At 43.5% G+C, this 27,489-nt stretch overlaps 1 protein-coding gene across 1 annotated transcript; it reads left to right on the forward strand.

Moving 5' to 3' along the window:
- Positions 1–822: 822 nt before the first annotated feature.
- On the forward strand, positions 823–25,547 carry Ccl28 (C-C motif chemokine ligand 28). The gene is made up of 3 exons (NM_053700.2): positions 823–929; positions 18,979–19,105; positions 24,438–25,547. The coding sequence occupies exons 1-3, from the start codon at positions 866–868 to the stop codon at positions 24,652–24,654; spliced, it is 408 nt and encodes a 135-aa protein (NP_446152.2). The 5' UTR covers positions 823–865; the 3' UTR covers positions 24,655–25,547.
- Positions 25,548–27,489: the final 1,942 nt, after the last annotated feature.

The raw sequence follows: 27,489 nt of genomic DNA on the forward strand, positions 1-27,489 counted from the left end.
CAGGGACTTTGTTTATCGCTTTGTTTGATTACTACTTGGTGGCGATCTCTTGGTGCGATCTCTTTGTTCTTGGCCTTGCTTGATCACTTTGTCTTTGATCTGAGAACTGACCATAGTCTTTGACCTAGATTGATATAAAAGCAGACTGGGGGAAAAAAAAAACCCACTTCAGCCTCAGCACTGGCTGGAGTCATGTTATAATGTTGTCTGATTGTCTTTTTCTTTTCAATCCACACTCCCTCCCTGACCCCGTTGACTGACTGAGCTGGCCTGGTGAGGCCATAGTTACTCTTCATGCTACAGCACATCAAACATCATTCCTCCTCTTCAGCCGCATCCTCACGCCTGTCCACCCCCCTTCTCTGTCCTGTTCCTCACACTTCCCTGAGCCTTTCCACAAGTCTGACTGCACACGGACCCAGACGTGAATGCTCTTGTATGTTTCTATGCAGATTTTTATGACTTATCACCCAAAACTCCCTATTTCAAACCCCTTAAAATTGATTTTAGCAATTATTCTCAACAGACCTGCCCATCAGAATCACCCATGAAGCTACTATGAAATTCAAAAGATACTCCTACCCTAGAACTCTGGGGTGTAGGCTGGCACGTGTTCGTATAGACTGCTTGGATTTTTAATGGTTCCCAAATGGTGCTGATGAATACTACCAACTCATATGGCCACAGCAGGCTGGGAATAGCTGCCAGCCCGGAACCTGGCGTTAAGAAAGAAAGCTGAGAACTTCCCCGGGCGGGGTTACCTGGCCTACTTAAGCTGTTTCTCAGCACCCAAGGACACCTTTAGATTTACTTCCTGATCCCACAGCCTCACCGGTCATTGCCAGATTCAGCTGGTCAGGCGGGAATGCAGCAAGCAGGACTTACCCTCGTGGCTGTGGCTGTGTGTGTGGCCTTTCGAACCTCGGAAGGTGAGTTGGGGCACCAATCACCTGTAGCTCCAATGGAAGAGGGGATACCTCCTAAGCTGGGGCTAGAAGGAATTTCTTCCTATCTTCGGGTAAGACTTTTCCATTGCTCTCTGATCATCTGGTGAACAACACTGGTTCAAGATCAGGAGTTTCTCGGAGGGAAACCCATTACCCTAGAATATTAGTTGGCCGCCTGGTGATGAGCCCTTCCAAGCAGGTGCAACTTTCTGCTAACAGAATACCAGCTTTTCTCAGCTAGAACCTGGGGCAGAACCACTGATCTCCATTTAAACTCCTTAAACAGCTAACCTCTTAACAGGGGCATGCGAGTGTGTGTGTGTGTGTGTGTGTGTGTGTGTGTGTGTGTGTGTGTGTGTGTGTACACATGTATCTGCATGCACATGTGTGCACATATGGGTCTGCATGTATCTGTGTGTGTGTGTGTGTGTGTGTGTGTGTGTGCCTTGTGGGTACCAAACTTCAGTCTAGCTCTTAAAATGGGAAGCATGATCAAGGAAATCGAGCCATATGAAGTGTACTGACGAGAAGTTAGCTTGTGCATTTGTACTGAATATGTGAAGATCATAACTGCATTTAGACTGAAAACAACCTATTCCTGTAGCGTTCACTACTGCACCTATGAAACCCTCCTCTACCGCTGAACTACAGAATCTCACTTGGCAGCCCTGGATGGCCTAGAACTTACTATGTATCCTGGACTAGTCTCAAACTCATGACAATCCTCCTGCTTCAGGCTAAATGCTTGGATTACAGGCATGAGCCACCACACCCTGCTAGCACTTAACTAATGAATGGAATATGTATGTTGATGAACTATGACACAAACACTGGCTGCAAGCAAGGAATGCCATCCTGAAGATATACTAGACTATTAATTCCCCAAAGGATTAAAAAGAAAGAAAGAAAAGAAAAGAGAGGTGCCCTTAGCATATGGAAAGCCACGGATAAGTCTTTCCCAGTCATCTTTTCTTAAGTTGCACCCTAATCAGACTCTGAGTCCAGAAAACAGGTAGGATATAAAGTTTGTTTGGTCTTCTTTTTAAATACACAAGCCAACCTTTCGAAACAAATTTCACAATCACACACACACACACACACACACACACACACACACACACACCAGATTTACGGCTCCCCTTTGAGGTGAGAGTTGATGGCTAATGGTGGAGCTCGGAGAGCTTGCCTAGCACCCACGAGACCTGGGGTTCAAGCCTCTGCACAGAAAAAAAACATCAGACCTGGCCACAGTGGTTCTTCACGTTGGCTACAACTGGTGGCAATAGATGAGCTTCTATCCCTCCCCGGGAGCTGCCTGCATCTTACTAAGTGTGTGCCTCCTGTCAGCATTTACTTGAGAATTTTGATATAGTCCTCCAAGGTGGCCCTTTCCATTGCCCCCAATCTATTTTAACAAGACAAAGAAGGAAGCTTTGCATCTTGTTTTGTAATATCTCTTCAGAGAAATCCACCATTGAGCCGGCGGGACTTTCAGATTTACTGGCTCAGGTTTGAGCCCAGTGTCTGCAGCTCTACCAAATAAAGCTTTTCATACAGTGCTGTGAAATGCAGGTGAGGGCTTGCTTGCAGCTTCCTTCCTTGCAGGAGAAGGAAAGGGTACGGTGACGGGGGTCGGGGAGGAATGAGAGAGGCTCTGGCGTGCAGAACCTGGTTGGAAAGCACATCTAGTGATGATAATCAGGGAGCTAAGACTGTCAGTATGCGGTTGGCCAGGGCCTGCTGCTATTTAAAATAGGTGATGCTCTGTGTGTGTGTGTGTGTGTGTGTGTGTGTGTGTGTGTGTGTGTGTCTGTGTGTCTGTGTGTCTGTGTGTGTCTGTGTGGCTGTCTGTGTGGCTGTGTGTGTGGCTGTGTGGCTGTGTGTGTGTGTGTATATGTGTGTGTGGCTATGTCTGTGTCTCTGTGTTTGTGTGTATATCTGTGTGCATATGCCTGTGTGTGTGTGGGGGGGGGGGCTATGTCTGTGTCTCTGTGTGTGTGTCTGTGTATGTCTGTATGTGTCTGTGTCTCTGTGTTTGTGTGTATATCTGTGTGAATATGCCTTTGTGTGTCTGTGTGTGTCTCTGTCTGCCCTGTGTCTGTCTGTCTGTCCTGTGTCTGTCTGTGGTGGACTGGAGAGATAGGTCAGTAGCTCTTGCAGAGAACTGGATTCCATTTCCGGCATCAACATGTCAGCTTACAGCTGTCTGTAACTACAGGTGTAGGGGATCTGCTACCCTCTTCTGACCGCTTCCGGCACTGAATGCACATGGGTCACACACATACACACAACACAAGCAAACACACATAAACTGATTTTTTTTAAAAAAAAATCTAAAACTAGCCAGGTGGAGGGGGTTTACGCCTTTAATCCCAGCACCCAGGAGGCACAGGCAGAGGCAGGAGGATCTCTGTGAGTTTGAGGTCAGCGTGGTCTACAGAGCTAGTTTCAGAGCAGCCTGAACTACACAAAGAAACCCTGACTTGAAAAACCAAAATAATAATTATCATAATCATAATAACGAAGGTGTTACTGTGTTAAAATTCATGGAGGTTGAGCTGAGAACAGTTATGGAGCTAAGAGGGCCCAATCCAATTCTTCCATTGCAGGAGGGTGCCCTGTCGTCATAGTACTGATTCTAGATCCAAATGGGGCCAGGGAGAGGGGTGGGGAGAAGCCAAATTGAGCGAGGAAGACACAGCAGTGCAGACAAGATGACAGGTGGCCTTGGCAATTGCAGCAGAGTGGAGGAAGGGACAGGGAAGTGGCCAGTGCCAGTTTGAGACTAGGAAACACATTTTGTCCTTTCGGGAACAATGCTGTTCCATTATCCTGACCGTGTCTCGGATTGTTATCTCGGTGTGATGTTTCAATAACTGGCATTCCCAAAGCGTTCCAAAATAATCAGAAAGCAGGTGACTTCACCCATAACGGAAACCGTGGACTTTGCCCAGAGGCGGAACACACTCTGTGTCTGTCAGTGTGGATGCTGGCTTCAAGAACTTTACAGAGCCCATGAGCATGTCTGAAGTCCACGCCCTTGAATCCCACCATCCACGGTTAGGTTCGCTTAACTGCTTTAAAATATGTATTACATGTGAATCTATGTTTCACAGAGGTCACCATGGAACCATGTGGAGGTCAGAGGAAAGCTGATAGGACTCAGTTCTGTCTGTCTACCATGGGAATCCTGGGTTCAAATTCAGGTCAACTTGAGCGGCAAGTGCCTTTACCCACCGAGGAGCCATCGCACTGACTCCCAGCTGTCCTAACAGTCCTTTGACTCGGGTTGCATTTGTATGCAAAAGATGCAGGCTATGGGATGTAGCTTCATGCATGGGTGGAGCCTACTTCCTCACAGCCGTCAGGGTGTCCCCTGAATCACACAGATACTTGTTATAGACTTGATGTTAAAACAAAACAAGATGCCGACCTTACCAAATCACTTCTAGGAGGAATTACCAAAATAGGTTTGTGTTTGGGAGTTCTTCCATTTCATCGGCAGTGGTTCCTGACAGGTCTGACACAACCGGCCTGGGGACCTGCTTCCCTTCAAGTTCTTATGGGTGTGCCCTGTAGTTAAAACATGTTTGTGTGTTTCTCAATCCTACATCAACATTAGTGTTATATTTTGGTTTCTAAAAGTTGCATCAATTTAATGCAGACACAGGTATGTTTTTCAAACATCCTTTTCTATGTTAAGGACACAGTGTGATAGAATGGCAGCCTTTTGCAAAATGAGTAATATATGGACTCCTCTGAAGGGAAGCCCCTCTTTGTTGTCAGCATCGAGTTTTAAATTATCTTACCGTACTTCATGTATAAACAAAACCAGGTATAATTGTGCACTCTATAAACCACTTTTTAAAAAATATTTATAGATGAGTACACTGTAGCTGTCTTCAGACACATCAGAAGAGGGCATCAGGTCTCATTACAGATGGTTGTGAGCCACCATATGGTTGCTGGGATTTGAACTCAGGACCTCTGGAAGAGCAGTCAGGGCTCTTAACCGCTGAACCACTTCCCCATCCCTATAAACCACTTCTATTACAATACCAAAATGTTCAAAATGTAAGGTCAACTACAAAGCCAAGATGACTGCAATATGTTGGCCATTAATCACTACTGTGAACAATCCTTCACCCCTGACAGAGGTGGCTTGAGTGGGGGTCTGATGCACGCACATCCTGCCAGGTGGGGTGTGGCAAGCACTTTTGTCTCGATTATTTGATTGAACAATGATGATGTAACTTGGCCTCCCCTTACTGTCAATGCATTGCGATGTTCAGTCCCTTCTGATTGGACTGGGACAATGATGGTATTAGTGCACCTGCTAACCTCACTGGCATTACCATGAAGCCAGCCAGGTTCAAATGTCCTCAAAGTGCTCTCCTAAGATGATCTTCTGGAAGATGAAAGGTCATTAAGTGACATATTGGATCTCTGGAGAGTTCACAGGTCCTGGGAAAGCACGTGTCAGGCTTTTGCAGAGGTCTAGGAAACCCAATCTGAGAAGTGCTGACACAGAGATGTATGAGCTTTGCTTCCAAGACTAAGGATTCTTTAAGGAAATTGCTTACTCCTCTCCAAACTCATTCCTTTTCTATAAAACAGTATTTCTCTTACCTATATTGTTTGGCATAGTCAGCACTGAGCCACCAGTGCCATGCAGAGATCAGAGGATGACTCTGTGGAGTGGATGTTTTTTTCCTTCCTCTTTAATTTGGGTTCTGGGAATTGAACTCAAGTTGCCAGGCTTAGCTCTTCACTCAATGAGCCATCTCACTGGCCCCTCTTTAAGACACAAAATAATTCAAGCCCCTTCCACTCTCTAGAGTCTATTCTGTAAGTACCGCCTCTTGACACGGGGCAAAGGAAACCTCCCAACCCTTCTTCTTCCTAGTAGTTCAGGTTCTGAAGGTATGCGGGAGGGGATTTAGGCATTGCAACCCTGCGCATCACAAATGAATGAGTCTTTCTGCTACTCAGTAACAGCAGGGGGCATCCTGTGTGACCCGGCCCCACTACGATGAGGTGCATTAGATGGCACATGTTTCTAATTTACTGTCCTAGGCTGACTCTTTCGGTGTGATAAAACATCCTGACCAAAAGCTGCTTGGAGGAGGAAAGAATTTGTCTCCTCTTATATTCCAAGTCCTAGTCTCCCATTAAAGGAGGTCAGGCAGGAATTTAAGACAGGAGTTTGGGAACAGAAACTATGGAGGAGCACTGTTTTACTGGATCACCCACTGTTCTTTATACAGCACAGGGCCACAAACTTAGGGATGATGTCACCCACAGTGGGCTGGGCCCTCTCCCATCAATCATCATTCGAGACAATCTCTCGCAGCCATAGCTCCAGTCAGTCTGACTTAGGCAACCCCTCATTTGAGATTTCCTCTTCCCAGGTGACTGTAGGTTGTTCCATGGTGACACTAAATTGTTACTGAATTACTCTTTTTTCAAAAAAGATTTGTTTAATAATTTTATTTATGTAATATGAGTACACTGCAGCTGTCTTCAGACACACCAGAAGAGAGCATCAGATTCCATTACAGGTGGTTGTAAGCCACCATGTGGTTGTTGGGAATTGAACTCAGGACGTCTGGAAGAGCAGTCAGTGCTCTTAACTGTTGATCCCTCTCTCCAGCCCCTAATTATTCTTAATATATATGTAAACAGTGAATTCATCCAGCAGTTGTATTCTTTACCTTATTTAAGTTAGACCCCAATAACTGCACGGAGAAACCAAGATTTATTTAAAACTCACCTCAATAGCAATTGAATGACCCATCCTTACCTTCTATGCTAATTTGACTCTCCCTCCCAGCCCCATCCCATGATACTTGCATATTATTATTGATCTGGCTCTTTGGACCCTCTTTACACGGTTCCAATCCCTCTAACCTCCTGGTGTATCTGCTCTTTTTCTATCTTTTTCCCTCTGGCTAGCAGATGTCCCACCACATTCCTTATTCTGCCCAGGCCAGCCCAGCCCAGCCATTAGGTGATCAGCATTTACTGACAAGGCAGAGAAAAAATGCTGTACACAAACTTGAGACAGGAGATTCTTGGTGTAAGCATTATAATCCAGTGTCTAGATTGAAACAAGATAAGAGGGCAGAGAAATCAGCAAATCAGCATTTGAATAACCCAAGGGTAAACTTTACACAGCATACAAAACATGCCGACATTAAATATTAACCAGCATGCCAATCACACTCTAAGCACTGTTTATTAACGGACCCTTAGACTTGAGACACTGACGCAATTTAACATCTTTCATATTCTTTGTTGATGCTGTGTTTTATTGACAATGGCATACACATTTTTATTTTGTTTCCTGCGATATGCTTTTTAAACTTTTTTTTTTCTCCTTCTTTTCGGAGCTGGGGACCGAACCCAGGGCCTTGCGGTTGCTAGGCAAGCACGCTACCGCTGAGCCAAATCCCCAACCCACCTTTTTTTCTTTTCTTTTATCTCCCCAACTCCCTGCTTTTTCAGACAGGGCCTCAAGTAGCACAGTCCAGCCTTGACTGGCTATGTAGTCAAAGATGACTTTGAACTACCGATTCTCCTCTTGCCTTCACCACCCAAGTGCTGGGAGTGCATGTGTAGACCACTTTCATTTATTAAGCCAGAGTTTCATTGTGTACTCCAGGCTTTAAACTCAGTCTCCTGGTCCAGCCTTCAGGGCTGAGATCATCGTAGGTGTGTAGCACGTACCCAGTTCACACTGCATTTTTCTTTTACAAAAAACAAAACAAAACAAAAAAAAAAACACCAAAAAACAAAAACAAAAAAACTTTTAATTTGTAAGAAAGTTGAAATTATACTAAAATTTAAATAATTTTATCTTGCTAAAAGATGAAAGTCCTCAAATCAGGCTAACTTCTACTTTGTTTCGTTTTGTTTCTTTAGGTCTCTTGTAATACAAGGTAGCCTCAAACTCATGACCCAGTTGAGGCTGGCCTTTTCTTTCTTTATTGAAAAGAATTTTTTTCTGTAATATATTTTGAGCATGGTTTTCCCCTTCTCCAACTCCTCCCAGATCCTCCCCACATCCCCACACACAACTTTATGATCTTTTTCCTCCTCTTATTTTTAAAATAAAATAAAACTAACCCCCCACCCCCACCCCAACACACACACACACACACACACACACACACACACACACACACACACACACAATGGAAAGCAATTGAGTTCATTTTGTATTGGTCAGCTACTCCTGGGCTGGGGCTTACCCTAAAGTGTGGCTAATATACCCATCAAAACTTCACTGGAGAAAATTACTTTTTCCTTTGCCAGTGAATATCAGTTGAAGATAGCTTCTTGGTTAGGATTGGAAGTCTATATCCACTATATTCTAGGCCTCAGCCTTGGGACCCTATGCAGCTTGAACCTATGCAGGCCTGGTTTCTGTTTCCACAGCCTATGATGTCTGTCATACATGCACCAGTCCTGTTATCCGGAAGTCACTGTTCCCTTGGAGTCATCCATAATAGTCTCTGGCTCTTACAGTCTTTCTACTTCCTCTCCTGCAGATCCCTAAGCCTTGTGGAGTTTGAAGGCATCCCACTTAGGGCTGGGGGTTCTAAAATCTGTCATGCCTTGTCCAGTTGTCGATCTCTGTGTTAGTTCCCATCTACTGCAAGAGAAACGAGGCTGGTTTTTGACTCCTGAGCCAGTCTTCACTTTCTGTGTTGGTTAGGGTTTTGTCAACATGAGCCAGGCCCACTAGGAGGAGGGAACTTCAGCAAAGAAAACGCCTCCATCACATTGTATGGACGCAAGTCTTAGGGCATTTTTTTCTAATGATTGATGTGCAGGGGTCCTGCCCACTGTGGGTGGTGTCAGCCCTGAGCAGGGAGTCCTGGGTGCATAAGAAAAAAGGCTGAGTGAGCCATGGGAACAAGTAGTAAGCAATGTTCCTCCACGGCCTGTTTCGGTTCCTGCCCTGACTCCTTCAGTGATGGAGTATGACCTGAGAGCTGTGGACTAAAATAAACCCTTTCTTCCCCAAATTCCTCCTGGTCACAGCATCCCATCCCATCAACAGGGGCCCGGACTGTACATGTTGCAAATGCTGGAATGGCAGGCATCGACTGCTTAGTGCTCCCGTGTGCTGTGTTGCTGAGCTCCAGGGACAACAAAGGAAATGCACAAAACTCACCAACCTACCAGAAGGAACATTTACAAAGCACAGAGAAGGATGACCTTAAAATGTAAAATGTAATGCAAGTGGGCGTAGAACGTCCATCTTTAATCCCAACAGCCAGGAGGCAAAGGCAAGCTGATCTCACCAGTTAGAGGCCAGTCTGGGGTAAATAACGAGTTCCAGGATAGCTGTGGCAACACTGTGAGACCCCCGACTTTAAAAAACTAAAAATTAAAATTTAGGACAGAAGGCTGGGTATGGTCCCAAGTGCAGTGTGCTTAGCACAGACAGGCACCCTTCCCTTAAAAGAAACTAAGGTAAATTTTTAAAAAACAAGTTTTTTAGAACAAAAGGTTAGTGTGGCAATGTTAACATAAAAAACATAACACCAACCAAGCTGGAAAGGAGATAGGAATACAAGAAGAAACACAGGGCACATACCTGATGAGGTAGGTGAGCCGATACTGGCAGAGAAATGTTGGGTTCTGTTTCTACTTAAGTGTGTAAAAAATATATCCCGCTTTAAAAAACAAAAAGGCACTTAAATATGACCGTAGACCATATGACCAATGTTTCCCTGGCTCACCTAAAATTTTTGCACCAAGCTCCCGACTTCGCACCAGGAGTGCACTTGTGCATACAATTCCCAGTGATTTTATTTCAGCCGACACCTCCCTACAGATTCACGGTGATGGAGGCAACGTGTGTGGGTCGTGCAGAATAGAGGCGGCGGCATGGGAGTGCACGTGCGCATCTCCACCCACCTTAGAGCCACTCCTGGGTAGCTCTGCGGCTGCTTTGCGCGGGCTTCCCCGCTAGGAAGCACTTTGGGGGTGCCTGGAAGGTCCGCGGGAATGCAGGGTGTCCCCACAGTAACGAGCGGCACCGTTCCTAGTTGCTGACATCCGACTGTCCTGTCCTCTGGGTTTTCAGCTCTGAGTTTACGAAGCTGCTACTGCCCTCGGCATTCCCTACCCTCCTCTCCAGTTCCAGGGCGGCGGGTTAGGAACCTGAGCAGCACGACAGAGGTGAAGCCAGCACGACAGACAGCCGTAAAGCGTCGCCAAGTCCGTCTTTCTGGTTTCCTCCAACTTAATCGCTCCAGGTTAATGAGACCTCTACTTTGGTTCTCTGAATGTGTTTTAAATAAAAACATCATGAGTTTAATGCATCTTTTAGTGTCTAAGCAAATCAAGGTTATAAATGCTTATTAATTTGAATAGGCACAATTTCTTTGCAAATATCAGTAAGTTTTTGTTGTTGTTTTGGAAACAGTACTGGAGATTGAACCCAGGGCTTTACACACATAGCCAGGCAAGTGGTCTACCACTGAGCTACAGCCCTTCAGTGAGTAATTTAAAATAAATACAAAACATATAAGTATCCAGTAATTTAAAAATAAGTAGGAGGTAAAAATTTTTTCCTCGGACACAAGCCCCAATGTTTTTGGAGATTTTACCAAAAATTGAAACAAACAGTTCTTGTACAGACTTCTCTAAAGAATTAAAAATGAAAAACCAGAGAACGCTGTCCAGTGCATCATTAACATAAATATAACCTTAATACTCATGTGTCCCAAGGATAATATTAGCCAATAAAGGTATTAACTAATTTATGAGCACAGATACAATTTTAAACAATAACAAAACACAAAAGAGTGAATGAAACAAATCAATTAGGACCAAGTATAATTATCCCAGTTGCACAGGGGGAAAAAATCATATTAATTTAAAGATTGTGTATTAATCTCACATGGTCCAAGTACTGTTCTAGGCAGCTAGCAGAGTAGCAGGTTAAATAGGAAAAGGGTGTGTGTGTGTGTGTGTGTGTGTGTGTGTCTGCATAGCCCAGACTGGCAATGAGCTTGAGATCACCCTGCCTCTGGTTCCCTGTAGCTCATATATGTAAAAATAATTTCTTTCTTATACGTAAAAAAAAATATTTTTACAGGTATATTTTCAAACCATATTCAATGGAGTAAACCTCTGAAACTGTAAGCTAATTAAATGTTTTCCTTTGTAAGAGTTGCTTAGGTCATGATGTCTCTTCACAGCAATAAAACCCTAACTAACCCAGAAGTTGGAACCAGGGCCTGGGGTATTGCTGTGATAGGCCTGGTCGTGCCTTTGTTTGGAGGAATGTGGATTTGGGGACTTCAGACTAGGAAAGCAGTGGGTTGCTAAAGATGCTTTATGGGCCATCATAGCAGGGACATGGAAGGCAGCAGTGCTGAGAGTGATTTGAAGAATTTTAGTATATTACCTAGAGATTGTTCTTGTGATATTTTGTTGAAGAGTGTGTCTACTTTTTGCCTTATCTGAAGGTCTACCTGAAGTTAAAGTGAAGAGATTTAGATTAATTGCATCAACAGAAGAAATCTCAAAACAGCCTAGCATAAACTTAGCCCTATGGTTCACTCTTATGAAGAGCATTTGATCAAACATGGCAAACTGAGAAAGAAAAAAATATAAAATATATGGTTCAAGGGTAAAAGGGACACCAGGATGTGGAATGCAGCTAAGTCCTGTGTCCAAGGAGTTAACAGATTATAGATATTAACTGAAATTAAAGCAGTGGTGACATCAGAGCAAGATCCCGTCTTGTGGAAAGGATGTTGAAAATGAGACCTTGGCACACATTCTAAATTTACTGTGCCTTTGTGGTTTATGACAGTCATATCATGTCAGGTGTTATGACCTGGTTACTGTTGATGTGTTATGAGATTGTAGGAGAGATAGTTATATCCTATTGGGTGTTATTATGACTTGGTTATTGTTTTCATTTAGACATAAGATATGATAGTGTGACAAGGGGTGGATTGTGATGGCTATTCTTAGTTGTCAAATTGACTATATCTGGAATGAACTGCAATCCAGAAATGGAGGGCACACCTATAATCCAGATCCTGAGGCAGGAAAACAGCATGCCTTTGATCCAGAGCTTAAGACCAGAAAACTTTAGAAGCTTTTGATCTGAATCTTGAGGTGGGATAACACAGGTTTTTGATGCGGATCAACACATGCCTTTAATCTAGATCCACTCTTATAATGTTCTTGTGATGAGAAATTGAAGAAAAGCTTAGGTTCAGGCATGGTGGTGCATGCCTTTAATCCCAGCACTCAAGAGACAGAGGCATATACATTAGCCTGGTCTACAGAGCAAATTCCAGGACCACCATGCTTAGGTAGTGAAGGAAACCATGGAAAACAGAAAGCTGGGGAAGATGTGATTAAGAGGGGGCTGGGGGGAGGGGGGCATTTTCCAGCCTCAGCAAACAGCAGAACCTGGCAGCTTCAGCCATGTAGTTTTGACTTTACAATCAAGGATGGAGTCTCCCTCTGTGACTAAGGAATGTGTCCGAGGTGTCCCTGCATGGAGGTTCGGAGCAGCCATTGTGTGAAAGGATTATAGAGTCTCCCTCCACAACTAAGGAAGTTACTGAGGCCAGGCATGTGGAAGGGGTGTCCCTGCATGGAGGCCCAGAAAAGCCATTCATACATGTGATGGCACCAAAGTAGGGTAAGCCTAAAAGCTTCAACAATCCTGTGCACGAGGTACTCTGCCTTTGGGGTAGCCTGCTGCTAGTCTTTCCTAGCATTACCTCATACTTCTTCATCCATGGAGTAGTCTACTGCTCTTCCTCAGTGTTTTAGGCCTTAAGTGTCTTGCTTTAGAAGTAGTCCATACTTGGTTTCTTCTCCATACAAGATACTGTTTTGCTAGTAAGCGAGTCACTCCTTGCCCATTGGTTGTTAACTTCCCAGGACTGACCCCGGTGTTTGCTCCTCCTGTCAGCAGGAAGGTCTCACAAATCACTTCTAAAAGAGCATTCTGACCTAGATCTGTTGCACCATGTCCTCAGAGCTGGCACGGGTAAGCTGGGTCGTGGGTGAAGCTGGAGCAGATGAGCCAGAGGAGGTGGTAGTTCCAGTCTTTGGCTAGTTCACCCTTTACTGTGCTTTAGAGCACGCACGTGAACGACTTTACAAGCCCACTCTGCCACACTTCTCTCAAATTTATATATTTCATCTATTTCCCTTCAGAGGAATCCGAACTACATCAGGCAGATCTGTGTTTGTGTAATCTGTGATTGGAACTGTTTGCCCCATGACATTCGGCCTCAAACAACGGTGGCATCAGTATAGTCTTTAGGGAAAGATAAACCCTCCCTAATAGATCATCGGCTCTCCCTACAAAGTAACAGTGTCATCTAAATAAAAAAAAAAACAATGTAACTGCAGAATAAGTGACATGTATTTTATCTTTTATTAGCATGTATTAATTGCACAAAATCATGGACGTTATTACATTTTCATACATGTATATACTGTGCTTCCATTGAACCAAGCCCTCAATTAGCATTTTAACTTTCTTCTCGCCTCCTCATCCACATTTCTAGTAGACCCCTTTACCATCTTTTTAAATCTTATGACATTTATCTCCTTTGTATGGGAGAATGGGTGGGTGCACAGATGCCATGGGAGGCAAACGTGGAGGTCAGAAAACACCTTTCAGGGGTTGGGGATTTAGCTCAGTGGTAGAGCGCTTGCCTAGCAAGCGCAAGGCCCTGGGTTCGGTCCCCAGCTCCGAAAAAAAAAAGAAAAGAAAAAAAAAAGAAAGAAAGAAAACACCTTTCAGAAGGTAGTTCTCTCCTGCCATCACATGGTTCCCAGAGACCAGGCTCAGGTCCTCAGGGTACCAGACACTACCCACTGAGCAAGCTTGGCAGGCCCCTTTATTCACGTCCTTTTCCTCCTAATCCACTCACCTGCTGACGTGCACTGTCTTAATTACCTTTGGTTGCTGTGACCAAGAGCAACTTATAGAAGAAAGAGGGGGCTGATACAGAAAAGAAACCGTGGAGGCAGGCAGTGAAAGCACTAAACTGAGAGACCATGTCCTCAATTACACATGGAAAGCACGTGCATGCATACATACACGTGCACAAACACACAGACACACAGAAAGACAGACAAAAACAGAAAGACAGACAGAGATGGGGGGAGGGAAGGAGGGAAGGGGAGGGAGGGAGGGAGCGAGAGAGAGAGAGAGAGAGAGAGAGAGAGAGAGAGAGAGAGAGAGAGAGAGAGAGAGAGAGAGAGATTCTCCCACTGGGTACCTGAGCCTATAGGAGACATTTCTATTCATTGCAAGGTAGGACATGGGCACATTTCATAACCTGGGTGTTGCAAATAGTTCCACAATAAACATGGGTGTGCTGAGTATCTGTGGTATGCTGACTTCGGTTCCTTTGGGCACATACCCAGCAATGGTGTAGTTGGAGCACATGGTGGTTCCATTTTTGATTTTTGAGAAACCTGCAGTATCTGTTTTTACAGTGGTTGTACTAAACTGGAATCTCAATGACAATGTATCGGAGTCCCCTTTGTATATTTTTTTGGCTCTGATTTGGTTATGGTTTTTCTTTTTGATCACTCTCACTCTGACTGCCATAAGTCACAGTCTCATTGTCCCTTTAATTTATATTTCTCCAGTAGCTAAAGATGTGGAAAATTGTTCCCATTTATTTATAGGTTGGTTTTTCCCATCTGGAAAGTGTCTATTGAGTTCATTTGTTAATGGGGTTATTGTTAAATTTTTGGAGTGTTTGGTTTCTTTCAGTTCTGTATATTCTGGATATTCTATGAACAGCTGGCAAAGAGTTGTTCTGAATCTGAGGTCTGTCTCTCCATTGTTTTCCTTTGGCTGTGCAGAAGCTTATAACTTGATGCAATCCTGTCTCTCGGTCTGTGCTGTTATTCCTTGAGCTGAGCTGCTGGAGCAACGATCAGAAACTCATTGCCTATACCTGTGTCTCAAAGTTGACATTTTCCCTCTGTTTCCAATATTATTCTCTTCTTAAGCCTACCGGATACCTCTAAATCTCTCTTATGTAAAATTATGGAGTCGTGACCGAAATCAAAAAAGGTAGTGGAGTGTTTGTTTTGTTTTTTAAATGCTGGCAGGACTTTGCATAAGAGAACCTCTAGGGGGCAGTGTCACGCAACAGAATCTAATCTGTTCATTTTTCACCACCCAACTTCCCATGCGCCTCTTCAGAGCTATTTCTGGTCTTTTGTATTTTGGACCATGTCAAGACATCACTGGTCATAACTGCTAACATATACTAAATACTTCGCTACTTAGTTAATCTCACAGATCAAGTAGTCTCCACATGAACTAATCCTTCTTTCTTTTCTATGAGTAGTGCATCTCAGTTTTATGAAACACATATAGGTAGGTTGATGCCTTTCTGATTTAAGACTATTCCTTGAGTTGATATCAGCACTTGGCTAACTCTTGTTCCTTAACTCACAGGTTTCCCTGTGACTCCTCATTCCTATGCTTCTAAAGGGCACAGGTCATGATTGAGAGTTGATAACAGGGTTCTGAAGTCCTTCATGGCTTCACCCCGGGAGTTCTGTACAGCCATCTAATCAGATTGGTTTTACTGCTCCTGTGGCAACTACTTGGGAAACACAAAAGGAACACTTGTTTAATGGTTTCTGAAGTTTCAGTCTGTCGTCCTCTGTTGATTCTGTGACAAGGCAGAGCATGACTGCAGTGGGACCACATGGCACAGGCCACTCACCTCGTGGCACACAGGAAGTAGAGGACTGGATGCCCTCAGTAACCCACTTCCTCCAGCTAGGTCTCCTCTCCTAAAATGTCCATCACATCCCAAAATAATGCCATCGTCTGGGGACCAACTGTTCAGTACATATGTGAGGGATACTTCCGTCAAACCATAGCTGGGTTCACGGGAAAACTCAGTATTGTGATTTGGGATAGTAGGAGTCTGACTGGGAGAATAAGCAGTTAGAAGAACAAGTGATTTTAGGAAATCAGTGTATTAATAAACATAACCTCAATTAGTGTCTCCACACCAAAATGCATCATTTTAAAACTCAACTAACGGATTTTTAATAAAATCACATTTGTGAATTCTTCATTACGCTAATTATGGTATGTTTTTATCATACTGAAAGGAAATCATGTTCTTGTTAGCAACCATTCCCATCTCTTCCTCCCAGCCTCTGAATCCATGAATCCACGTTTCACCTCATAGATTTGCCTGTTCTGGGCATCCCACATAAACTGGGTTCTGCAGTGTGTGGATGGTTTCTTTCAGCCATGATCCCATAGCATTTTCAGCACATCTCACTGAGCACTTACTTTGTGTTTTGCTAGGGATGGAGACCAGCATTTTCTAATACTAGGCAAGCATTCTATCAATGAGCTCTGCCCAAGACTCATTTAGTAGGTTATAGTAAACCTACTTGATCCATCCTCCCATTGAGCATCGTAAGGTCAGATATTTCAAGTTGAAAGTCTGCCACATGGTGGCCACTTGAAAAATATTTTCTGGACAAATTGTCTTTCTACTTCTAGAATATCTGGTTGACTCTATGCAACCCCATGTGCCTAGCAAAATGAAAGAAAACCTCTGACTAGACATAGATGACTGGAATCAAGGAAGATCGTGGTGCATGATGGTTTACTCTGGGAAATGATCTTTTTCCTCCTTTGAGAAGTGGAGCTGAGCAGAAGAACAAATGTTTTGTATCATTTGTATAGTTCAAACAGTTATGGACTAGAATGCAGAGTTTACACATTTTTTAAGACATTTAATAGACATTAAATAGACTTACATAGAGATGTAATTAACATATGTTTGAGGATACTTTGTATAACCTATTTTCCTGGGAATATAAAAAATACATTAAATTGAAACGTTCATTCCCTCCCAATTTTTCTCATATATTCATTATGCATTGCAACATATTTTTGATGACATATATGTTTGATTACATGCATTCCCACCACCTTTCACTCCTGCTGCTCTCCATCCTCATCCAAGCTAGAACCCCCTTTCCTTTCATGTCCTTTCCTCCTGTTGAGCATGGTTATGACTCAGTGAGTTTCTTTAGGGTTCTTTATAGAACAGTGAGCACCTTCCTAGTGGCTACCCCATTGAAAAAGGTCTCTTTCTCACCCATTGAGTATGGGTCTTCTGGAAGGGTGGGGCTTTGTGGGCCTCTCCATTCTTATGCAAATGGACTTTCTCAAGAAGGTCTTGCGCTTTTCTCTGCACTGTAGACTTTAGAATCTGTGAGTATCTATGTCTAGCACATCCTTTCCTGCTTTTGGATGATGTTCTACTGTTTATTTAGCTATTGGCGGGCATTTTGGGTAAGTTCTTGGAGGTCTTTCACTTTTACTGTAGCTGCCTATTGAGACAAGCCTTTCTTGCAGCGGCTTAGTGATATACTACAAGTTAAGGTTTGTTGTATTATTTTCTTTATTGGAGATATTTTTTAGTTTCCATTATTATTTCTTTCATATCTCAAAAGTTATTCAAGTGTGTGTTGTTAAATCTTCTTGTATTTATCCGTTTTCTTGTTTGGTCCCTAGGACCATCATGGGGGAAGGAGAGAAACATCCCTCAGAAGTGTAGCTAATTACCTGGGCCAGTGGGATTGTACCCTAAGAATTAAGTTCCAAATTGCCTTTACTACACACTAGAGTAGAGGGGTATAATATTTCGCTTATTTTTGCATCTTCCATTGACTAAAATTATGTTGGAACTGGTCTAATTGATTAAAAAAAGTATTTCATTTTATGATCAAGTGAGCAATGAGTAAACAAGTAAATTAATGGTAACGCATATTTGACGCTTAGAAATTAGTCATGCAACATTTAAAATTTCATAGTAAGTTGCTTTTCTCCCCAAGAGCTTCTGGTAGGCCTGGTCCTTTCATGTGCGTTAGACACAGACACTCAGATCTTCCCTTTTCCACAGTCTACTGCTTCGAGAGACGCCGTAGAGAGGCCTGCCCGCTGCATCTAACTGTTGATTCATTCAGAAGGTCACTTCTGTCTCATCTGGGGGCTGACACCTGCACCCCTGTTCGCTGTGATTTCTAACTCTGTTTTGTGCTCATTATCTAGTTGGTGAGATGGTGTGTGTATGTGTGTGTGTGTGTGTGTGTGTGTGTGTGTGTGTGTTAAGAATTCGCAGCGATTTTAATATGAGGAATGCATTTTCATATTTGTGCTGTGTCAAATGCCTCCTAACTTGACAGTATAAGCTCATATACTGGTGGCATAAGTCACCTCCCACCAGTTCATATGTCTTCATTTTACCGCAAGATGGACTTTCTCAATCTTTATCACACAGTGATCTCTTCTCACAAAAGCTCAGCCTCCTTAGGTTGTCACCTGAGGCCTGAGCAATGCTGGCTCAGCATTCCCTGAGTCGTATTTGCCAACATTAATCTTGCCCAGCTACTCGGTTCACAAAAGGCACCCCAAACTGTGTCATGCGCTTTGGTCTCAGAAATTTTTTAAATTTGTTTTGGTTTTTTTAGACAGAATCTCACTACGTAGCCCAGGCTGACCTGGTTTCCAAATGCTGGGATTACAGTGTGTGCCACTGCGCCTCTTGTTGTTTTGGTGGTGCTGGAATCTGAATTGGTGAGCTCGTGCATGCTGGGCAGGCCAAGCCTTTCTAACAGAAAACATTAAGCCTTCACCCGAGGCCCATGAGGCCTCTTTTTCAAGATGAACTGCATGGGACACCATTGACGGAACCCTTTCCATCCTCGAGTGCATCCCTGTCGGCATCCCTGGCGCAGCCTTTTCTGCCTCCCACCTCTTTTGTTATTATGCCCAGATTCCCATGTTTTCTCTTACAATGCAGCTTACGTTCTAGAAGGCAGAGACATGTCCTGTCCTTGTCTACACTCACGAAAGCGGAGGAGTGCTTGCTTGAGGAGATTTACCGTCTGTTTCCCCGAACCCTGAGGATGAGGGCGTCCTAGTGTCCTGCGGTCGGTGACGTAAGCGTTCCCTTTCTTGTAGCCATACTTCCCATAGCTTCCAGCTGTTGCACTGAAGTTTCTCATCATATTCCCAGAAGACTTCTGGAAAGAGTGAATTCGTGCAGCATCCAGAGAGCTGATGGGGACTGTGACCTGGCTGCTGTCATGTGAGTGCCCCCAGCAAGGACATGGAAAACCCAAGTGACATGTCCTCAGTCACCAGAGATCATTCGTAACCTTACTGCAAAAGAGCAATCAGAAGGGACACTGTCACATGTCACGGGGTTACACTGTGACTTTGCTCAGGCAGGAGACAGCTGCTGACCCTTTTACACTCTGAATTCAAGAGGAATTTACAAGATATGAAACGTACTTGTTCCAGGACCCAATGCAATCTAATTACAGACGCTCTCCTCTACTTTAGATTTTAGTGTGTTAGTTTATTTAGTTCATGGTGAACCTCCAGTCCTCATAGCCCTTCCACTGCCCCTCACCCCACCTCACCCCCAGCCCCAACCCCCAGACCCCCCCCCCCATTGGAGGCCAACAACAACAACATAAGAGGAAAGCAGAATTTACTTTGCTGTCAGGCAGAAAAGCCAGTGGGTGAGATTACAGAGCTTAGTGGGGGGTGGGGTAGTGGATGAGGGATGGGCACCCCTTTCATCCCAGTGGGAGGCAGAAGCAGGAAGATCTTTGTGAGTGCAAGGCCAGCCTGGTCTACAGAGTTAGTTCCAGGACAGCTAGGGATACACAGAGAAACCCTATCTCAAAAAAGACAAATGGAAAAAAGATTACACAGTTCATTTGCTATGCTCTGGTATTGCCAGCAAATGGCAGAAATGGGATTCCATGCAGCTCTCTTGCTTAAGAACTCTATACATCTCCCATGGTCATTGAAAAGAGAGAGTGAAGCTCACCATATCCTGTTTTTCCAAGGTCAGGTATGGGGACAGGGGCATATGCCTGTAAGCCTAGCATTCAGAAGGGTCAGGCAGATGGGTCACCAGTTCAAGGTCAGCCTGTCACATAGTGATACAGTTCATCTCGACAAAAACAAATCTTATCCTCTAAAACTCTTATAGTAGATGTGAGTTATCTCCCTGGTGTGCTGAGTTTAACACTGCTTATACGTCTGGGTGATGCTAATGAGCCGTTTGATATTCTTTCCTTTGGAATATAAAATATTGGAATATAAGATACACCACTGCTTATGCCCAAGCTCCTGAGACACCCAAGAACCTCTGTGTTTCTAGTAACAAATCTGACAAACATTTACTTAGAGAATGATTATGTACCAAGCAACCATGAACTGAAGCTACACCAGAGACCCAGTGGTATCTGGTTTTCTTCAGTCTCTAAGAGACTTTATCCAGTTGCGTTCTACTGACCCATAGAATAAACTAATATAGTCTGGCAGTTTAAATCACTTCTACAATTACACACACACACACACACACACACACACACACACACACACTTACTTGTTTTCCAGAGAAAGGGGAATACAGTGCTTAGCGTGTGTCACATGCCTGGTCATTATTTTATTTTTACAAGAATGAGATAATGAATGTTGATAATTTTATGCATCGTTTCAGAGATGCCCACTCACTACAGAAGTTAAGAAACCTTTATCCAAGACAAAGGATTCTTAAAATGACAGAGCAAGAGTGTATAAGCTATTCGTTGACAGACAACCTTCAGGTTAGGGGCATCAATTCCTTGACGTTTTTATGTTATGTAAACATGTCCCTTGGGAGAAGGTCTGCTCCACGGGTTTTGTAAGATTCCCGAAGCAGTCAGGGGTCTATATTAAGTTCTAAAACCACACTTGGGGTTAAATGCTCAGGAGCAGACAATTATTTGTCCAAGATTAAATAATCTCAAGTGTCTATAATGGGAATAAGAGGGTGGAGAGGTAGAGAATTCTCTCAGTATCTCCTCAGTTTACACACTACCCTGGATGATGCATCAGCAGAGATAGTTTAATCATTGGAAACCAGCATAATCTGTGACTGGAAGTCCAGGGCATATACTATAAGGTGGCTTCTTCTAAGGGGTACTTCAAGTTCCTAACATTTGGACAATCTCTGTGCCATAGTTTGAATATAATAGGACTCGTACTGCTTATTACAGAATGACTGATCTGCAGCTATTGCCACTATTCTGGGAGGTTTGATAAACTCTAGAAGGTGGGGCCTACTAGAGATAGGGCCTGGTGGGAGGAAGTGCATCACTAGGTCCTGCTTCCTGTCCTTACAATGTGAAAAACCCCTTTACCACATCGTCCCACTGTCACAGTGTTGTCATCAAATGCTTAGAGCCAATCAATTATGGATTGAACCCTCTGAGACCATGACAGCCCCCCCTCCTAAATCTCTCCTTTAAACAGTCCTCTAAAACTAATATAGTACACCTGATGGAAATTCTACCAGTGTTTTATTTAATCTTAATAAATATCATTGGTAATAGCAAATCAAAAATTAATAGGTCAACAAATTAATAGATGACAACAGCTTGAGTCATCTATACTATTGAACTAAATTACCAAGCCTGTTCTGGCTGCTCTGAGAAACTAAAGTTCCCACTGCTCACCTCAAGCCCTTCCACATCAGTGACATGCACATCTATCATTGCAGCCTAAGGGAGGCCTAAGAACACTGACAAGGAAGTCCCAGCTAGAATTAGAAAAATAGAAAAAGTATCTGTGAGTATTTCAGAGACAGCTTGTTGGGATTACCAGAGAATATCATAGGTGATAGGATTTCAGTTTGCAGGGGGAGGTGGTTCATGGATGTCAAGATCTCAGAGGCATTGAACAAAAATGGTGTAAGCCCTCTGTGTTACTTTTATACCTCTCTGATCGAACCCTAACAGAAACAACGTGATGGAGGGAAAGTTTATTCAGCTGACGGTTTCTAAGTGTCCAGTCCATGGTGGAAGGCTGTGTGGGGCGGAGGCTCTTCATATCATAGTGGACCAGGAGGTGGAGAGTATGGCCAGAATAATTTAACCATGGAGGTCCTGCCCCCCAAATGTCACACAGCATCCCCAACCAGGACCACAGTCTGGGCGCAGACATTTAAAACAGCCCATGAGGAACATTTCAGATTCAAACCATAACACCCTCACTTTGATGAGGAAACATATGATTAAAGGATTAACCTTCAGTTTTTGAAAGTATTAGCTTTTAATTAAAGAGAAATTATGGATCCAATCATTGTTCAAATCTGTAAATTGAACTCTGTGCTGATAAGACAGTTGAAAAATACAGGGCAGCTGTGATTTGGTTTCAGAGTTAAGTTTTGTATCTTTTAGTGAGAAATTACAGGGAGATCCTGTCTGTTACGTTTTCTAATACTGAATAGAAGTATTATTTTCAAATCATTTCACTCCAGAGCACATCTGCACTCCTAAATGTACATACAGGCTTGATGACTTGAGATCAGTGTTTAAGACACAGAAAACATTGCTTGTATTTCAAATGTAACTCACAAGCATCTTATCAGCTACGATTGATATTAATTAATAGAACTCAAACATCCATGAGCTTACTAGACTCTTCCCTTGCATTTTCTGCCTGGAAATAAATCCCTTGTTTCTGGCCCTGTGAAAGATCCTTGTGCGTTTTTGAGCTCCGAGACAGCAGTTTGCTGTTTGTACCGGTCTACAGCGACTTCATTAAGACGCTTCCAGAAACACAATAGAAAGCGCTTGTCCTTGGCAGGGTTGAGGCTTCCTGCACTTCAGACATTATGAGTGAAAAATCTGTTCGTTGTTGTTTTCCTCAATGAAGCCATTGGGGTTAGAACTTCTCAGAAATAAATTTGAAATGCTGCTCTGAGGAAAGGAGGGAGAAATGAACTTTAGGGAATGAACCCAGGTATAGCCTTCACAGCAGGAGAGCAGGGTCAGGGGCTCTTTACATAGCCCTGGCCGTCCTGGACCACACTAGCTTTGAACTCACAGAGATCCTTCTGCCTTTGCCTCTTAAACGCTGGGATTAAAGGCATGTGCCACCATGCCCTGCCCACGGTAAGTACCCTCCCTGGGTAAGAATCAGAAGGTCTCCCTGGTTTCTGACCCAGAAATTCAGTGAAGTTCGCTGGTGCCTGTTAGGGATTGTGAAACCGGAGGTGTCTGCAGGACTGTGGGGGAAGCTACCTACTCTCTCAGTGTAGCCCCATCTTTTAATCACTAACAAAAGAGCAACAGAATGCAGCTGAGCTTCAGTCCGTTCTACACCTGAGGATTCTAAGCCCCTTCACAGAGTCGGAAGCAAAGCGTGGCCTTACCAGGCTGGCCAGAAGACAGGCTTCCGCGTGGTTGCCTGTGCCTTTAGCTCCCTCCCACACAGTTACTGCCTCCCGTGGCTTCTCCGAGTTTCTCTCCTTTGGGAATGTAGGAAGAAGCTGCATCCCCCACCCCACCCCCCAGCTCAGCACTGCTACAGTCAGGTTTTTCCCCACAAGAACAAAGCAGCGGGCTGCTGAGAATCAGCATTGGTTCAGAAGCCATCTCCCTCCATGCACAGCATAGAGAATATGCGGTCTTCTACCTCAGGCTGGATGCTAAAGCCCACCCACACCTTCCACATTCTCCTCCCCTGTTGATTCCACACATTGTCTCACAATGACTTCTCTTAGGGGAAATGGTAACCTATTCCTTGCCTCTCACTTCATCTTAATAGAACTACGTTATATTAAGTTTTATTGGACACCAAAATATTTTAGTATATTTTACTATTGGCCAAAATTGACTTCATATCTGTAACAAGTTAGTGAGTTTCTACTATACATAAGGGCTTTTTAAAATTAAATCTAGATTATTGCTCCGTCAAGATGTAATGTCGCTTCAGTGGGAGAAATAAATCAATTACTAGAACAAAAGGCATGGGAAATTAAGGAACAGCAGAGGCAGAGCACGAGTGCAGACTCACAGGGAAGAAAGAGGGGGGTCCTTGAGTGCAGCCGAGAGGGTCCAGACAAGGGTGCAGGGGATGGACAGTAAGGATGAATTGGTTTTATTGGAAGAAGCTTACACATGGAAGCGAATTATTTTACTTGAGTCTGTTATTGGCTTCTTTTTCTTCCTCTTTTTTCCCCTTCTCTTTTCCCTTTCTCTTCCTCTTTATCCAATTTCCCCTTACCTCATCCCCAGTTTAATACTTTCTGCTGACATCTGGGGACAATGGGAACAATGTCTATAAAGTAAGGATTTATCCTCTTGGTGTTCAATTTGAAGTTACTGTGAATGCAATGTCCAAAAAGTGGGGGCTACCTACGAGTCACTAGTTCTTTTGTGTATTTGTAATTCTTTTGTTTTTGTTATTTAAGGCAGGATTTCTCTATGTAGCTCTGGCTGTCCTGGAAGTCACTGTAGACCAGTCTGGCCCGGTTTTAGAGACCCACCTGCCTCTGCCTTAAAGATGTGTGTCACTACACCTGGTTTGTATTTGTATTTTCTGTGAAGATTCATTTTTTTCCATTTTCTTGGCAGCCTTCATGTTAAACGTAGAAGAATCTGCGTCAGCCCGCACAATCCAACTTTGAAGCGGTGGATGAGCGCCTCAGAGATGAAGAATGGCAAAGAAAATCTCTGCCCCAGAAAGAAACAAGACAGTGGGAAGGACAGAAAAGGGCACACCCCGAGAAAGCACGGAAAACACGGAACACGCAGAATACATGGGACACACGGCCACGAAGCCCCTCGTTAGAACAGACGCATGGACCTACAGTGAACTCAAGTGAACTGGCCCAGACTTGGTTATAAATTTCTCAGCTGAATCTTCCTATTGACACCTAAAGGTGTTTTGCTTTGTTTTGTTAATGAGTAACCACAGCTAAGTCTGTAAGCACTGGGTATGCTCAATCCCAGCACCAAAAGCAAAACAAACAAAACTGAAGCTATCCTCAGATTTTGTCTAGAAGGATAGCATTCTTCTGTTCAACTCTGGCACACCTTTGAAAGGCAATCCTTGTATACCCAGCATCATCCAAGTGCAGGATAAATGCCAAAGAAAACAACACTGAATTTAAAATTGTAGTAAAATACAATAATGTGAAATCAAAGCACAGTCACAAATTTTAAATTTATTTTGTATGCTATATTTTAAAATCTGGTTGCTATGGTTTGAGTAAGTGTCCTCAAAGGCCTGTGTGTATTTTTTTAAGATTTGTTTATTTTACGCATATGAGTACACTCTTGCTGTCTTCAGACACATCAGAAGAGGGCATCAGATCCCATTACAGATGGCTGTGAGCCACCAAGCAGTTGCTGGGACTTGAACTCATGACCTCTGGAAGAGCAGTCAGTGCTCTTAAGCACTGAGCCATCTCTCCAGCCCACAATGTCTGTGTATTGAAGGCTTGCTTGTTCTTCATCCTGTGGTGCTCCTGGGAAGCAGTGGGAAATTTGAAATGTGGAGTCTAGTGGAACAAACTTGGGTCCCCGGGGGTGTGTCCTGTCTTTGTTTCATACCACCAAGAAGGAAGCAGCTTCTTTAGTATTGTATTTCCACCACAAAATATTCTGTCTGCCACAGGCCCAGTGGATCATGGACTGAAACCTCTAAAACTGAGAGCCAAAATAAACCTTTCTGCTTTTTAAGTTGATTTGTCTTAAGTATTTGTTACAGAAACAGAGGGTGAATGCAAGAGTTTTATTGTGATGTAAATAGCCAATGAGATTATCAAAATAAAAAAAGCTCCTAGAGACTACCATGTGTACTTAGTAAAATGCCAGTTTTATTATACTATGTACAATATCGTATTGTAAGTACTGTTACTACACCGTAAGTTACCTAAACTACTAGTCACCCAGGTTAACCTGTAAGCCTTTTGTAAAAAAAATCTATTCTTTATTAAAAACTATGCAATTTATTATAAATTGTTTTCATGGTTGTTTTTTAAAAACAAAAGAACTCAATTTATTGCACACTCTTCCTTGATTAATGTCTTTGAGGCCTTTTAAGAGTTTTAGTTCTGGGGTTGGGGATTTAGCTCAGTGGTAGAGCGCTTGCCTAGCAAGCGCAAGGCCCTGGGTTCCGTCCCCAGCTCCGGGGAGAGTGGGGTGGGGTGGGGGGTGGGGTGGGGGGTGGGGGGGGTGGGGGGTGTTTAGTTCTAGGGGATTAGTACCGTAATTTCAATGAGAATGTAAAGTGTCATTTGTTTATGCATTTAAGCCACTATCTATGTACCGTAATTTCAATGAGAATGTAAAGTGTCATTTGTTTATGCATTTAAGCGACTATCTATTGCCTCCTATGTCCCTCGTCCCCCTTCTCCCTCCCTCCCCTTCCTGGCTTATGTGTTTTATTGCTGTTATTTGCAGGCCTCACCTGCTGTAGCCTTCTCCCACTTAGTGCACTAACCCTGCCTCTTCCTTTCCTACTCTCTCCACACCCTGCCAGCTATACTTGCACACTTATTTATGTGCATGAGATTGGATACTATGATTTCCTAGTGTACTATTGTCTTCATGCTTTCTCCTCGAAAGGGTTTCCAAGCCCTGATAATTCTGACTACTTGGACTGGATCTTTCTTCGTTCAGGGAGCTCCCCTATAGATCCTTTCTATTGTCTGGGTGACTCACTTGCTAGAGTCCCGGGACTGCTCAGAAAGGCTGCAGAGAATTCTCTGTCTGTACATGGGAAGCTCCTCATAGTTCTAAGAGTGTAGATAACAGTTCGTATCCACTGTAGGGAGGTTGTGTCCTTCCATTTAAGCAGTACCTCTGGTCCCTACATACAGAGTACCACCTAAAGGTCTCTTGTCAACGACAGGGGTACTGAGGGTACCTGGACGAGAATGGGGGACAAGAGACATGAAGAAGGACGCCAAGACAAGAGTCTGATCAAGGCGACAATTTTATTTTTCCTCAAGGCTGAATTTATACCATAACATGGGTAACAGAGGGAGGGGGGGAATAAGAAACATTTATGCAGGCCAAGGACACAATATTCATGTGGTCAGGGAGTAGGCTGATGTTGACAGGATGTCAGAAAGGTCACAGGTTTGTCATATCTCTTAGTCAGCAGGATGTTGGTTTTTTAGAAAGGTTACAGGTCATCACATTGGGTATCTTAACATCAGATGTTATCATATGATTATTCATCTTAACCACCACATTTGTATTAGTCTTCTGTTGCTGGCTGGGGATTTTCCATGAACCCAGTCATACTTAACGATAACCATAATAATAACATCAATAATGGAGGGCTTCAAAGGCATCGCTCCCAACAGTCTCTGGATGCGACCAGATGTCTCTTGGGCAGACAAGCCAAATTATCCTTTCTCCAATTATAAACTACCAGCCTTAAATCTGAAGTGGATTTGAAACGAGGTCAGTTTAACTAAAGAATGTGTAAGATGACCCCAATATTTCTTACCCTGGTGGACACAGACCAGCATATCAGGCATAATCCAGGAGCTGTAATGAAGGTATTTTGCATTGATAACTAAGGTCAAAGGTCAGTCGACCTTAAACTGGAGAGATTATCTAGGCAGGAATGACTAAGTCACTGGATATCTTTCTAGATCTTAAAATCAGA

This window comes from Rattus norvegicus, chromosome 2 (assembly GCF_021556685.1).
Source record: "Rattus norvegicus strain SHRSP/BbbUtx chromosome 2, alternate assembly SHRSP_T2T, whole genome shotgun sequence".
NCBI lineage: Eukaryota > Metazoa > Chordata > Mammalia > Rodentia > Muridae > Rattus > Rattus norvegicus.